This window comes from Salvelinus namaycush, chromosome 6 (genome assembly GCF_016432855.1).
Source record: "Salvelinus namaycush isolate Seneca chromosome 6, SaNama_1.0, whole genome shotgun sequence".
Taxonomy (NCBI): domain Eukaryota; kingdom Metazoa; phylum Chordata; class Actinopteri; order Salmoniformes; family Salmonidae; genus Salvelinus; species Salvelinus namaycush.
The window spans coordinates 46,966,146-46,978,686 of NC_052312.1; the positions used below are offsets into that span (position 1 = coordinate 46,966,146).

Here is a 12,541-nt window from a genome sequence, read left to right on the forward strand (position 1 = left end):
TGCCAACCAACCAAACAACATTTGTATCTGTACTGCAGGACACTGAGATTGATAACTGTCAGACTGCTCTGGAGAGGAAGACCCTGAGAAGAGCTTTCTACTCCAGAGAGGCCAAGAACCAGGTCGACGATGACGAAGAAGGTGAAATGCATTGTCAACACTGTATCTCATACAAGTTCAGTTCTATTACAACATATGACAATAGTCCCTCATTCTCTCTTCCCTGACAGAGGAGGAAGAGGAGGAGGAAGATGACGACAACATGTCGATGACCACCAGTCGGCGCTCTAAGATCCCGTGGAGGGTGTGCTGGCAGTACCTGTCCTCTGGTGGCTTCCTCATGGTCTTCCTCATGGTCTTCTCCAAGCTGCTGAAACACTCCGTCATGGTCGCCATCGACTACTGGCTGGCCGAATGGACTGCTAAAGGCAATGCCCCAGTCAATGGGACTGCTAATAGCGATGTCCCAGTCAATGGGACTGCTTATGACGATGCTAATGGATATGCCCCAGACTTTGGAAATGTTACAAGAGACTTTGTCAATGCCTCTGCAGCAGCTGTCTTCTCCAATCAGACAAACTCAGCGGTGAGATATGAACACCTTTCACTACCAGTACTCAGTGTTAGTGGAAGTGAGTAAGGCTTGTTGAAATCCTGTTATCTGACAGAATGTCTCTTTGTGGTGTATTATGTGGTTACTAGGCTGGTCAGCCTGATTCCTTCTATGTGTCTTTGTGGTGTATTTTACTAGGCTGGTCAACCTGACTCCTACTATGTGTCTTTGTGGTGTATTTTACTAGGCTGGTCAACCTGACTCCTACTATGTGTCTTTGTGGTGTATTATGTGGTTACTAGGCTGGTCTGCCTGACTCCTACTATGTGTCTTTGTGGTGTATTATGTGGTTACTAGGCTGGTTAGCCTGATTCCTTCTATGTGTCTTTGTGGTGTATTTTACTAGGCTGGTCAACCTGACTCCTACTATGTGTCTTTGTGGTGTATTTTACTAGGCTGGTCAACCTGACTCCTACTATGTGTATTTGTGGTGTATTATGTGGTTACTAGGCTGGTCTGCCTGACTCCTACTATGTGTCTTTGTGGTGTATTATGTGGTTACTAGGCTGGTCAGCCTGACTCCTACTATGTGTCTTTGTGGTGTATTATGTGGTTACTAGGCTGGTCTGCCTGACTCCTACTATGTGTCTTTGTGGTGTATTATGTTGTTACTAGGCTGGTCAGCCTGACTCCTACTGTGTGTCTTTGTGGTGTAGTATGTGGTTACTAGGCTGGTCTGCCTGACTCCTACTATATGTCTTTGTGGTGTATTATGTGGTTACTAGGCTGGTCAGCCTGACTCCTACTATGTGTCTTTGTGGTGTAGTATGTGGTTACTAGGCTGGTCTGCCTGACTCCTACTATGTGTCTTTGTGGTGTATTTTACTAGGCTGCTCAACCTGACTCCTACTATGTGTCTTTGTGGTGTATTATGTGGTTACTATGGTAGTCAGCCTGACTCCTACTATGTGTCTTTGTGGTGTATTATGTGGTTACTAGGCTAGTCAGCCTGACTTCTACTATGTGTCTTTGTGGTGTATTTTACTAGGCTGCTCAACCTGACTCCTACTATGTGTCTTTGTGGTGTATTATGTGGTTACTAGGCTGGTCAGCCTGACTCCTACTATGTGTCTTTGTGGTGTATTTTACTAGGCTGGTCAACCTGACTCCTACTATGTGTATTTGTGGTGTATTATGTGGTTACTAGGCTGGTCTGCCTGACTCCTACTATGTGTCTTTGTGGTGTATTATGTGGTTACTAGGCTGGTCAGCCTGACTCCTACTATGTGTCTTTGTGGTGTATTATGTGGTTACTAGGCTGGTCTGCCTGACTCCTACTATGTGTCTTTGTGGTGTATTTTACTAGGCTGGTCTGCCTGACTCCTACTATGTGTCTTTGTGGTGTATTATGTGGTTACTAGGCTGGTCAGCCTGACTCCTACTATGTGTCTTTGTGGTGTATTATGTGGTTACTAGGCTGGTCAGCCTGACTCCTACTATGTGTCTTTGTGGTGTATTATGTGGTTACGAGGCTTGTCAGCCTGACTCCTACTATGTGTCTTTGTGATGTATTATGTGGTTACTAGGCTGGTCTGCCTGACTCCTACTATGTGTCTTTGTGGTGTATTATGTGGTTACTAGGCTGGTCTGCCTGACTCCTACTATGTGCCAGTGTTTATCATCCTGTGTGGAGCGGGGATAGCCCTGTGTCTGATCACCTCTCTGACTGTGGAGTTCCTGGGTCTGTCTGCTGCTACCAACCTGCACCACAACCTGCTCAACAAGATCATCCACGCACCTATCAGGTACCCACGACACACCTCACCTATCAGGTACCCACGACACACCTCACCTATCAGGTACCCACGACACACCTCACCTATCAGGTACCCACGACACACCTTACCCATCAGGTACCCACGACACACCTCACCTATCAGGTACCCACGACACATCTCACCCATCAGGTACCCACGACACACCTCACCTATCAGGTACCCACGACACACCTCACCTATCAGGTACCCACGACACACCTTACCCATCAGGTACCCACGACACACCTCACCTATCAGGTACCCACGACACACCTCACCTATCAGGTACCCACGACACACCTCACCTATCAGGTACCCACGACACACCTTACCCATCAGGTACCCACGACACACATCACCTATCAGGTACCCACGACACACCTTACCCATCAGGTACCCACGACACACCTTACCCATCAGGTACCCACGACACACCTCACCAACAGATTCTTATACTCTTTATGACATCATCCGTGTTTAAATAGAAGGGAACTGAATATAGTTGAACCAGAAAGAATGTGTTGAATAATTTACGATGTTTTTTAATTTAAATTATATTATTTTATATATTTTTCAGACTAATATTTGAAATAATATATATTTTGAATCTCTTTTCAGATTCTTTGACGTGACCCCCTTGGGCCAGATCCTGAACCGTTTCTCAGCTGACACCAACATCATAGATCAGGTGATTCTGAAAAGGATGTTCACCCTCAGTAGATTTATCTGTTGACTTATTTCAGTCAGGAGTATTAGGGTAAAGTACCCTAGCGGTTAAGAGTGTTGGGACAGTAACCAAATGGTTTCTGGTTCACATCCACAGCCGACTAGGTGAAAAATCTGTCGATGTGCCAATGAGCGAGGCACTAAACCCTAATTTCTCCTGTAAGTCGCTCTAGATAAGAGCGACTGCCAAATGACAAACATTTAAATGTTAAATGAGTACTGTGGGAATCCTCTACTCATGAAGCTGTCTGATGAAGGATCTGTCTTTGGCCATGGTGTGATTGGACAGACTCCAGTGCTGCTCTCCAGCTGGCCTTGCCCTGAGTAGCCTTAAGATTACAGCTCACACAAATATTAAGAGTTTATCAGTCATTTGCAGGCGTCAGAATTAGTCCATTGATGAGATGAGTCCACGTCCCATGTCATTACGTCCCTCAGGTGACCTCAGATCGTTAAAGAGGACGACATTGAGGTCCAGAGCGTAGGTCAGAAATGTAGCACTGACATGATACAATCTCCTCTCTCTCTCTCTTTCTCTTCCCCCCTCTCTCCCTCTCTCTCTCTCTCTCTCTCTCTCTCTCTCTCTCTCTCTCTCTCTCTCTCTCTTTCTCTTCCCCCCCCTCTCTCTCTCTCTCGCTCTCTCTCTCTCTCTCTCTTTCTCTTCCCCCCTCTCTCTCTCTCTTTTTCTCTCTCTCTCTCTCTCTCTCTTTCTCTTCCCCCCTCTCTCTCTCCCTCTCTCTCTCTCTATCCCCCCTTTCTCCAGCACATCCCTCCTACCCTGGAGTCTTTGACCCGCTCCACTCTGCTCTGCCTGTCAGCCATCGGGGTCATAGCGTTCGTCACCCCAAGCTTCCTCATCGCTCTGGTTCCTCTGGCTGTGTCCTTCTACTTTATACAGAAGTACTTCCGGGTCGCCTCAAAGTGAGTTCACTGGGCCGACCTGGTCCATTTCAGCTCAATGTAGTTTCCTTTACAGTATCAGAAAAAGTATATATTCCATGTGCTTTCGTCTCTGTTTCCACATTGTCCAGACTTTTCTTCATTTTCTCTCTCAGGGACCTTCAGGACTTAGATGACTCCACCCAGCTTCCTCTGCTCTGCCACTTCTCTGAGACTGCAGAGGGACTCACCACCATCCGAGCATTCAGGTCAGTGTACCATACACACACACATATGCACACATATGCACACACACACACACACACACACACACACACACACACACACACATGTACACACACACACACACACACACACACAGACAGAGTGACAGAGTGGAAATTTTGCCCAGAGCATCGTTACACAACATACTCAAGAAGCACTTATAGGTTTTAGGAAGGCAGTAACACTGTACTCAGCCATCTGAAACTCGAAACAAAGTGCTGGATTTGTTGACACTGAAGGTTAGTTCCTTTGCTTATATGTAATATTAGTGTGAATTAAACAACTTGAATCTCATCTAGAACTCTTCCAACCCATCCAGAACCAGTCATTCATGGAGGAAGGAGGATATCACAAACCCTAATCTTTCTCTTGATCCACAATTACATGAATCCCACTCTAAACAGTTCACGAACATTCCTCCTTTTCCCCAGAATCGTGGTAATCCAGCATTAAACAGCTCTCACGGTTACTACCCCTCAGACAGCCTCTTCCTCCCTGAAGACTTCCTCATCTTGGCAGCACCGTGGCTTCTCTCTCTTTCTCTCTTGGTCCAATGTTAGATGTTAGATGTCACTTAGCTATGTAGCAGCCATGGTCCAACTCACATCCTCAGGCACGATAGTCCAGTCCTGAAACCATCCCACTTCAGTGTTTGTCTCACGGAGGTTCTATGAACCATGACCAGGCCTGGGACCTGGAGACGTGCGGGCTAACACAGTCTAGACGCCGGGTTCAAACCTGGTAGGTATAAGCTATATTTATTTTCCATTTCTTCTTCAGACATGAATCTCGATTCAAGCAGAAGATGCTGGAGCTGACAGATACCAACAACACAGCCTACCTGTTCCTCTCTGCTGCCAACCGCTGGTTGGAGGTCAGAACGGTGAGAGAATATTAATGTCCACGATTCAACCATGACATTATTAATAAGATATGAGACTATTGTAATACTAATGGTATCCTACTGAATATTCAACACAATACTCCCTGGTTTCTTATCACACTGAGCTGCAAAATTAGAAGATATGACTTTTAGATAAATGCTGTGTTGAATTCACAACTTCAAATTCTCTCTCTCTCTCCCTCTAACTATCTTATCTGTCTCTCTCTCTCCCTCTGACTATCTTATCTCTCTCCCTCTAACTATCTTATCTGTCTCTCTCTCTCTCTCTCTCCCTCTAACTATCTTATCTGTCTCTCTCTCTCCCTGTAACTATCTTATCTGTCTCTCTCTCTCTCTCCCTCTAACTATCTTATCTGTCTCTCTCTCTCTCTCTCCCTCTAACTATCTTATCTGTCTCTCTCTCTCTCTCCCTCTAACTATCTTATCTGTCTCTCTCTCCCTCTAACTATCTTATCTGTCTCTCTCTCTCCCTGTAACTATCTTATCTGTCTCTCTCTCTCTCCCTGTAACTATCTTATCTGTCTCTCTCTCTCTCTCCCTCTAACTATCTTATCTGTCTCTCTCTCTCTCTCCCTCTAACTATCTTATCTGTCTCTCTCTCTCTCTCCCTCTAACTATCTTATCTGTCTCTCTGTCTCTCTCTCTCTCTCTCCCTCTAACTATCTTATCTGTCTCTCTTTCTCTCTCAGGACTACCTGGGTGCTGGCATTGTGTTAACAGCAGCAGTAGCCTCAATATGGAGCTCTGGCAAGAACCTTCCCTCTAGCATGGTGGGGTTAGGCCTGACCTACGCCCTTACAGTGAGTCACCGTCTCCCCAATGTCACACAAACATGAATGTACCCACAGCACAGAAACACTGTACAGGATCAACTTCATCAGATGAGAATCTTTTTAATAACAGGCCCTTATTCACCTGGATCTGATTGTAGTTGTATTGCCCATTCAGACGTTTACAAGATGTCAAGGCAGCAAGTATTTAGACAACGTATTCAGTAGACCATTTATGGAACTGTACAGAGAAGGACTGCATCAGTCACATTAATGAGAGGAGTATTGTTGCCAGTCCTTTGTAGAGAAGGGATATTTTTAATAGATGGATTGTATTCCTCTCCCACTGACAGAAGATGTGAAACAATAGAAGCTGTATTGTCCTCAGCATTCATCTTTGTTTTTACTGTAACAAAAACCCCACAGTATTTTTTTCTGTGGGCTTATCACTCCTCAGAGAGCATAGCCCATCCACGACTCTTCTCCATAGTACTCTCTTCTGACTGATCAGCCTTTTATGTATTCTTCTCAACCATTAAATACCTTTGGTTTACCTCATATTGTCCAAGGCAATGGGTAAAAAAGACTCCCACTCAGACATATTAGAATAATAATAATAACAATTATTATAATTAATAGTACTATTATGTCTATACCTAGTAATGACACTTCATAAAACATGGATGAAATATATATTGTGTTTACCTCCCGTTACCCAGGTGACCAACTACCTGAACTGGGTGGTGAGGAACCTGGCTGACTTAGAGGTCCAGATGGCTGCTGTCAAGAAGGTCAACAGCTTCCTGAGTACAGAGTCTGAGAACTACGAAGGCTCCATGGGTAAACTAAACACACTCCCACACCAAATGCTGCTTCCCAATACCCTGGAGTCTCTTGTGACAGAAGCTGGACAGTGCACACGCAAGATTTGGTTTAAAATAATCAGCAGTCAATAGAACAGGGTAATGGAATCCTGCTGAAACACACAGTCAATAGAACAGGGTAATGGAATCCTGCTGAAACACAGTCAATAGAACAGGGTAATGGAATCCTGCTGAAACACAGTCAATAGAACAGGGTAATGGAATACTGCTGAAACACACAGTCAATAGAACAGGGTAATGGAATCCTGCTGAAACACACAGTCAATAGAACAGGGTAATGGAATCCTGCTGAAACACAGTCAATAGAACAGGGTAATGGAATCCTGCTGAAACACAGTCAATAGAACAGGGTAATGGAATACTGCTGAAACACACAGTCAATAGAACAGGGTAATGGAATCCTGCTGAAACACACAGTCAATAGAACAGGGTAATGGAATCCTGCTGAAACACACAGTCAATAGAACAGGGTAATGGAATCCTGCTGAAACACACAGTCAATAGAACAGGGTAATGGAATCCTGCTGAAACACACAGTCAATAGAACAGGGTAATGAAATCCTGCTGAAACACACAGTCAATAGAACAGGGTAATGGAATCCTGCTGAAACACACAGTCAATAGAACAGGGTAATGGAATCCTGCTGAAACACAGTCAATAGAACAGGGTAATGGAATCCTGCTGAAACACAGTCAATAGAACAGGGTAATGGAATCCTGCTGAAACACACAGTCAATAGAACAGGGTAATGGAATCCTGCTGAAACACACAGTCAATAGAACAGGGTAATGGAATCCTGCTGAAACACACAGTCAATAGAACAGGGTAATGGAATCCTGCTGAAACACACAGTCAATAGAACAGGGTAATGGAATCCTGCTGAAACACAGTCAATAGAACAGGGTAATGGAATCCTGCTGAAACACACAGTCAATAGAACAGGGTAATGGAATCCTGCTGAAACACACAGTCAATAGAACAGGGTAATGGAATCCTGCTGAAACACAGTCAATAGAACAGGGTAATGGAATCCTGCTGAAACACACAGTCAATAGAACAGGGTAATGGAATCCTGCTGAAACACACAGTCAATAGAACAGGGTAATGGAATCCTGCTGAAACACACAGTCAATAGAACAGGGTAATGAAATCCTGCTGAAACACACAGTTCAAAATATGATCATCATCTCTGCTCACGCTATTTGAAAAGTCCCTCACAAAATGAAATCCATAGATGTTCAACTAAGCACTGTCCCATGACAGACTGTAGCTGGCCAGTGTGCTGCACAATTTGGTTCTGTGTTCCGAGATCAAATTAAATAAAATACAATTGTATTTGTCACATGCGCCGAATACAACAGGTGTAGACTTTACAGTGAAATGTTTACTTACAAGCCCTTAACCAACAATGCAGTTAAGAAGAATACCTACAAAAATAAGAAATGAAAGTAACAAATAATTAAAGAGCAGCAGTAAAATAACAATAGCGAGGCTTTATACAGATTAAGTCTATAGTAAAGGGGCAGCAGGTAGCCTAACAGCGAGGATGGCTCAACATAGTCTAGGCTTCTACACATCTATAAGGACTATATTTAAAAATCCATGGCAATAGAACAGTCAACCGCACAGGGCAACAATCTGACAGTATGGTAACGTCTTTAGATTTACAGTGTGGGGCAGAACAACCTGACACAGACAGTGTTTCTCCTCCCGAATTCCAACATCATTTCTCTAGTGTGTCTCTGTGGAGTTTACAATAGTCCCGTTACGGGTCTCCTTCCAAAGCAACATCGAAGTTTATGTGATGTGCTGTTGCCATGGCGATGTTAAAAAGAAGAGAAGGGGTCATGTCTCTTGGGAGAGAAAGATAAGAGGGCTAGAACTAAGGGAGGAGGGGGGGGGAGTTATTGGGGAACAACTAGGAGGTGAGATTGAAGAGGGAGGAGAGGAGAAGGAGGAGCAGGAGGGAGAGAGTTCTTGTGGAACAACGAGGAGGTGGGATTGAAGAGGGATGAGAGTCCCCCATCTCTAGAGCCGTGGCCCTGCTAGAGTCCTGTGGTCAAAGCAGCCCTGCCAGAGTGGGCTGTCCTCCTACACTGTGACGTAATGGAAAGTTTGGCCCTGCTAGAGTCCTGTGGTCAAAGCACCCCTGCCAGAGTGGGCTGTCCTCCTACACTGTGACGTAATGGAAAGTTTGGCCCTGCTAGCAATACAGCGATAATGAGTGGAGCTTGTCCAAGCAACGAGCTGTCATCTTGCCCTGTTTTATCATCCTTCCCTTTGATTCATTTAGTCCTTTTGTTTCCTCTGCGTCCGTTCCAAGCTCTTAAGTCACGAGGAGAACCACCAACCCTTATTTTAAAGACTGCATGCATGGTTTTAGCAGGAAAACACAGACTACTTTTGAAGTAGATAAATGCTGCAGTCTAAACAGACCAGAGCCTGGTCACAGTAGGAAGAGTGGTCCTGAGTAGCACTTAGGGCACCACTTTTGACAAAGAGACCTCTGTTTACTGCATCGTCAGTTGTGTGACTGTCCCCAAATTCACTACTCTATGACTGTCCTGGATGTCCTACTGTATGACTGTCCTGGTTGTACTACTGTATGACTGTCCTGGATGTTCCTACTGTATGACTGTGCTGGATGTCCAACTGTATGACTGTCCTGGATGTTCCTACTGTATGACTGTCCTGGATGTCCTACTGTATGACTGTCCTGGATGTACTACTGTATGACTGTGCTGGATGTCCAACTGTATGACTGTCCTGGATGTCCTACTGTATGACTGTCCTGGATGTCCTACTGTATGACTGTCCTGGATGTCCTACTGTATGACTGTCCTGGATGTACTACTGTATGACTGTGCTGGATGTCCAACTGTATGACTGTCCTGGATGTCCTACTGTATGACTGTCCTGGATGTCCTACTGTATGACTGTCCTGGATGTCCTACTGTATGACTGTCCTGGATGTCCAACTGTATGACTGTCCTGGATGTCCTACTGTATGACTGTCCTGGATGTACTACTGTATGACTGTCCTGGATGTCCTACTGTATGACTGTGCTGGATGTCCTACTGTATGACTGTGCTGGATGTCCTACTGTATGACTGTCCTGGATGTCCTACTGTATGACTGTCCTGGATGTCCAACTGTATGACTGTCCTGGATGTCCAACTGTATGACTGTCCTGGATGTCCAACTGTATGACTGTCCTGGTAGTCCTACTGTATGACTGTCCTGGATGTCCTACTGTATGACTGTTCTGGATGTTCCTACTGTATGACTATCCTGGATGTCCTACTGTATGACTGTCCTGGATGTCCTACTGTATGACTGTCCTGGATGTTCCTACTGTATGACTGTCCTGGATGTAATACTGTATGACTGTCCTGGATGTTCCTACTGTATGACTGTCCTGGATGTACTACTGTATGACTGTCCTGGATGTCCTACTGTATGACTGTCCTGGATGTCCAACTGTATGACTGTGCTGGATGTCCTACTGTATGGGTTATTGTGCCGTGGGCTATAACTAGGGCCCAGAGTTTTTCTGTTCCTGTCAAGGAAAAACTGCTATCCCTAGTTATTGTGTGTGATCACAGTATATAATTACACATCTCATTCATGTTTTGTTAATGGTGGACTATATGTGTTCTGTCCAGATACCTCCCAGGTCCCTGAGGACTGGCCCCAGCACGGTGAGATAAAGATCCAGGATCTGTGTGTCCGGTACGACCCCCTTCTGAAGCCTGTCCTCAAACACGTTAATGCCTACATCAACCCCGGACAGAAGGTAAGTAACAGCCCTGTGTCTTAACGCGACTGTGAGATGGCCCCTTGTTGCTGTAGCTTCAATAAAGATCACATTTAGGGAGCTAAGCAACCCTGGGCAGAAGGTAAGTCACACCCGCTCACAGAGCCCTCCCCTTAACGCAACTGTGACTTCACACGTTGTTCCTGACTATATCGCTGAATAAAGATCACAAAGCAGTGAAAAGCAAGCGGACGTTGACTTTCTGTTTGAATCACAGCCCTGTGCCTAAACTCAACTGTGAGTTGACACATAGTGAAGAAACGTACTAGTTGGTGGCGGCGACTCCGTGTGGCGTACGTCTTACAGCTTTCGGCGCACACACGTCCGTTCTCTCAGGGCAGTGTTACTGTACCTCAGCAGACTCCTGCTATCTGACCTGATGAGGCTGCTTCACTTCTGCTGTGAGGAGCCTGAATGCAGATACACAGGGAGAGAGAGAATCCAGTCCAGAGCAGAGAAGCAGAGATACAGAGCTACTAGAACTCCTTCTGAGACCGTGTTCTTCAGTCCTGGTCCTAGAGAGACACGGGTTGTGCAGGCTTTTGATCCAGCCCAGTACCAACACACCACCGGAGGTTGGTGGCACCTTAATTGGGGAGGACCGGCTCGTAACGGCTGGAGCGGAACAGGTAGAATGGTATGCCCTTCCATTCACTCCATTCCAGCCATTATTATGAGCCGTCCTCCCCTCAGCAGCCTCCACTGCAACACACATTATTCAACTGATTGAGTAGTTCATGGAGCCCTTGACTTGTTGAATCAGGTGTGTCAGTTCATGCTGGGCTGGAACAATAGCCAGGACTGAAGTAGGTGTTCTAGTATCTCTCTTTGACGCCGTGCTCTTTAAGCAGGGCTGGATATTAGGTATCTCTCTATCTGTGTATCTGTGAGTGCTCTGTAAGCAGGGCTGGATATTAGGTATCTCTCTATCTGTGTATCTGTGAGTGCTCTGTAAGCAGGGCTGGATATTAGGGATCTCTCTATCTGTGTATCTGTGAGTGCTCTGTAAGCAGGGCTGGATATTAGGGATCTCTCTATCTGTGTATCTGTGAGTGCTCTGTAAGCAGGGCTGGATATTAGGGATCTCTCTATCTGTGTATCTGTGAGTGCTCTGTAAGCAGGGCTGGATATTAGGGATCTCTCTATCTGTGTATCTGTGAGTGCTCTGTAAGCAGGGCTGGATATTAGGGATCTCTCTATCTGTGTATCTGTGAGTGTTTTATAAGCAGGGCTGGTTAATATGTATCTCTATATCTGTATCTGTGAGTGTTTTATAAGCAGGGCTGGTTAATATGTATCTCTATATCTGTATCTGTGAGTGTTTTATAAGCAGGGCTGGATATTAGGTATCTCTATATCTGTGCATCAGTAACGGTGTCTTATAAGCATTCCAGGGCTGGATATTATGACTGGAAGAGCATGATGAGGCTAGTGTCTCCTGCTGAGCATCAAGTTCTACAGCCTCCCTGTATTCCCCTTTTAATCTGACTCAGTTTAGGTGTCACATTAATCCTCATATACTCAAACATCTTAAATCTGGGGATATAAACCCTTAGTAGAGAGGCCTGGCTGTGTGTGTGGCTGTGTGTGTGTGGTGTCTGACCCAATGAGAGAACACGTGAGTGTGGAACTGTGTAATTCGGTCCAGATCTAAGAATAGTAATGTATTGTGGTTGTGTGTGAGGCTGACCGCTTGTTTATGGGTAGCTCCATCTTATACAGTAACTACACTGTCAAAAATACAATCCTCTTGTTTTTAAGGTCATTTACTGGCAGTGTTAGTTACTGAAAAAAAGGGACACTATGTTACTGTAAACTTTACAGTAATGTACTGTTAAATTAAAGTTTCTGTAGGACTCTGAGTTTTACCTTGTGAGGAAAAACTCCTAGTCTTGTTCATGAGA

General features: G+C 45.1%; 1 protein-coding gene across 1 annotated transcript in view; it reads left to right on the forward strand.

The window, feature by feature from the left end:
- LOC120050102 (ATP-binding cassette sub-family C member 9-like) overlaps nucleotides 1–12,541 on the forward strand; it is a 59,715-nt gene that overhangs the window by 35,615 nt on the left and 11,559 nt on the right. The window contains exons 24-33 of the mRNA XM_038996743.1: nucleotides 39–141; nucleotides 231–586; nucleotides 2,195–2,358; nucleotides 2,989–3,058; nucleotides 3,860–4,017; nucleotides 4,152–4,244; nucleotides 5,041–5,143; nucleotides 5,854–5,964; nucleotides 6,654–6,774; nucleotides 10,486–10,616. Coding sequence (XP_038852671.1) covers nucleotides 39–141; nucleotides 231–586; nucleotides 2,195–2,358; nucleotides 2,989–3,058; nucleotides 3,860–4,017; nucleotides 4,152–4,244; nucleotides 5,041–5,143; nucleotides 5,854–5,964; nucleotides 6,654–6,774; nucleotides 10,486–10,616 — 1,410 coding nt within the window. The remainder of the gene's footprint in view (nucleotides 1–38; nucleotides 142–230; nucleotides 587–2,194; nucleotides 2,359–2,988; nucleotides 3,059–3,859; nucleotides 4,018–4,151; nucleotides 4,245–5,040; nucleotides 5,144–5,853; nucleotides 5,965–6,653; nucleotides 6,775–10,485; nucleotides 10,617–12,541) is intronic.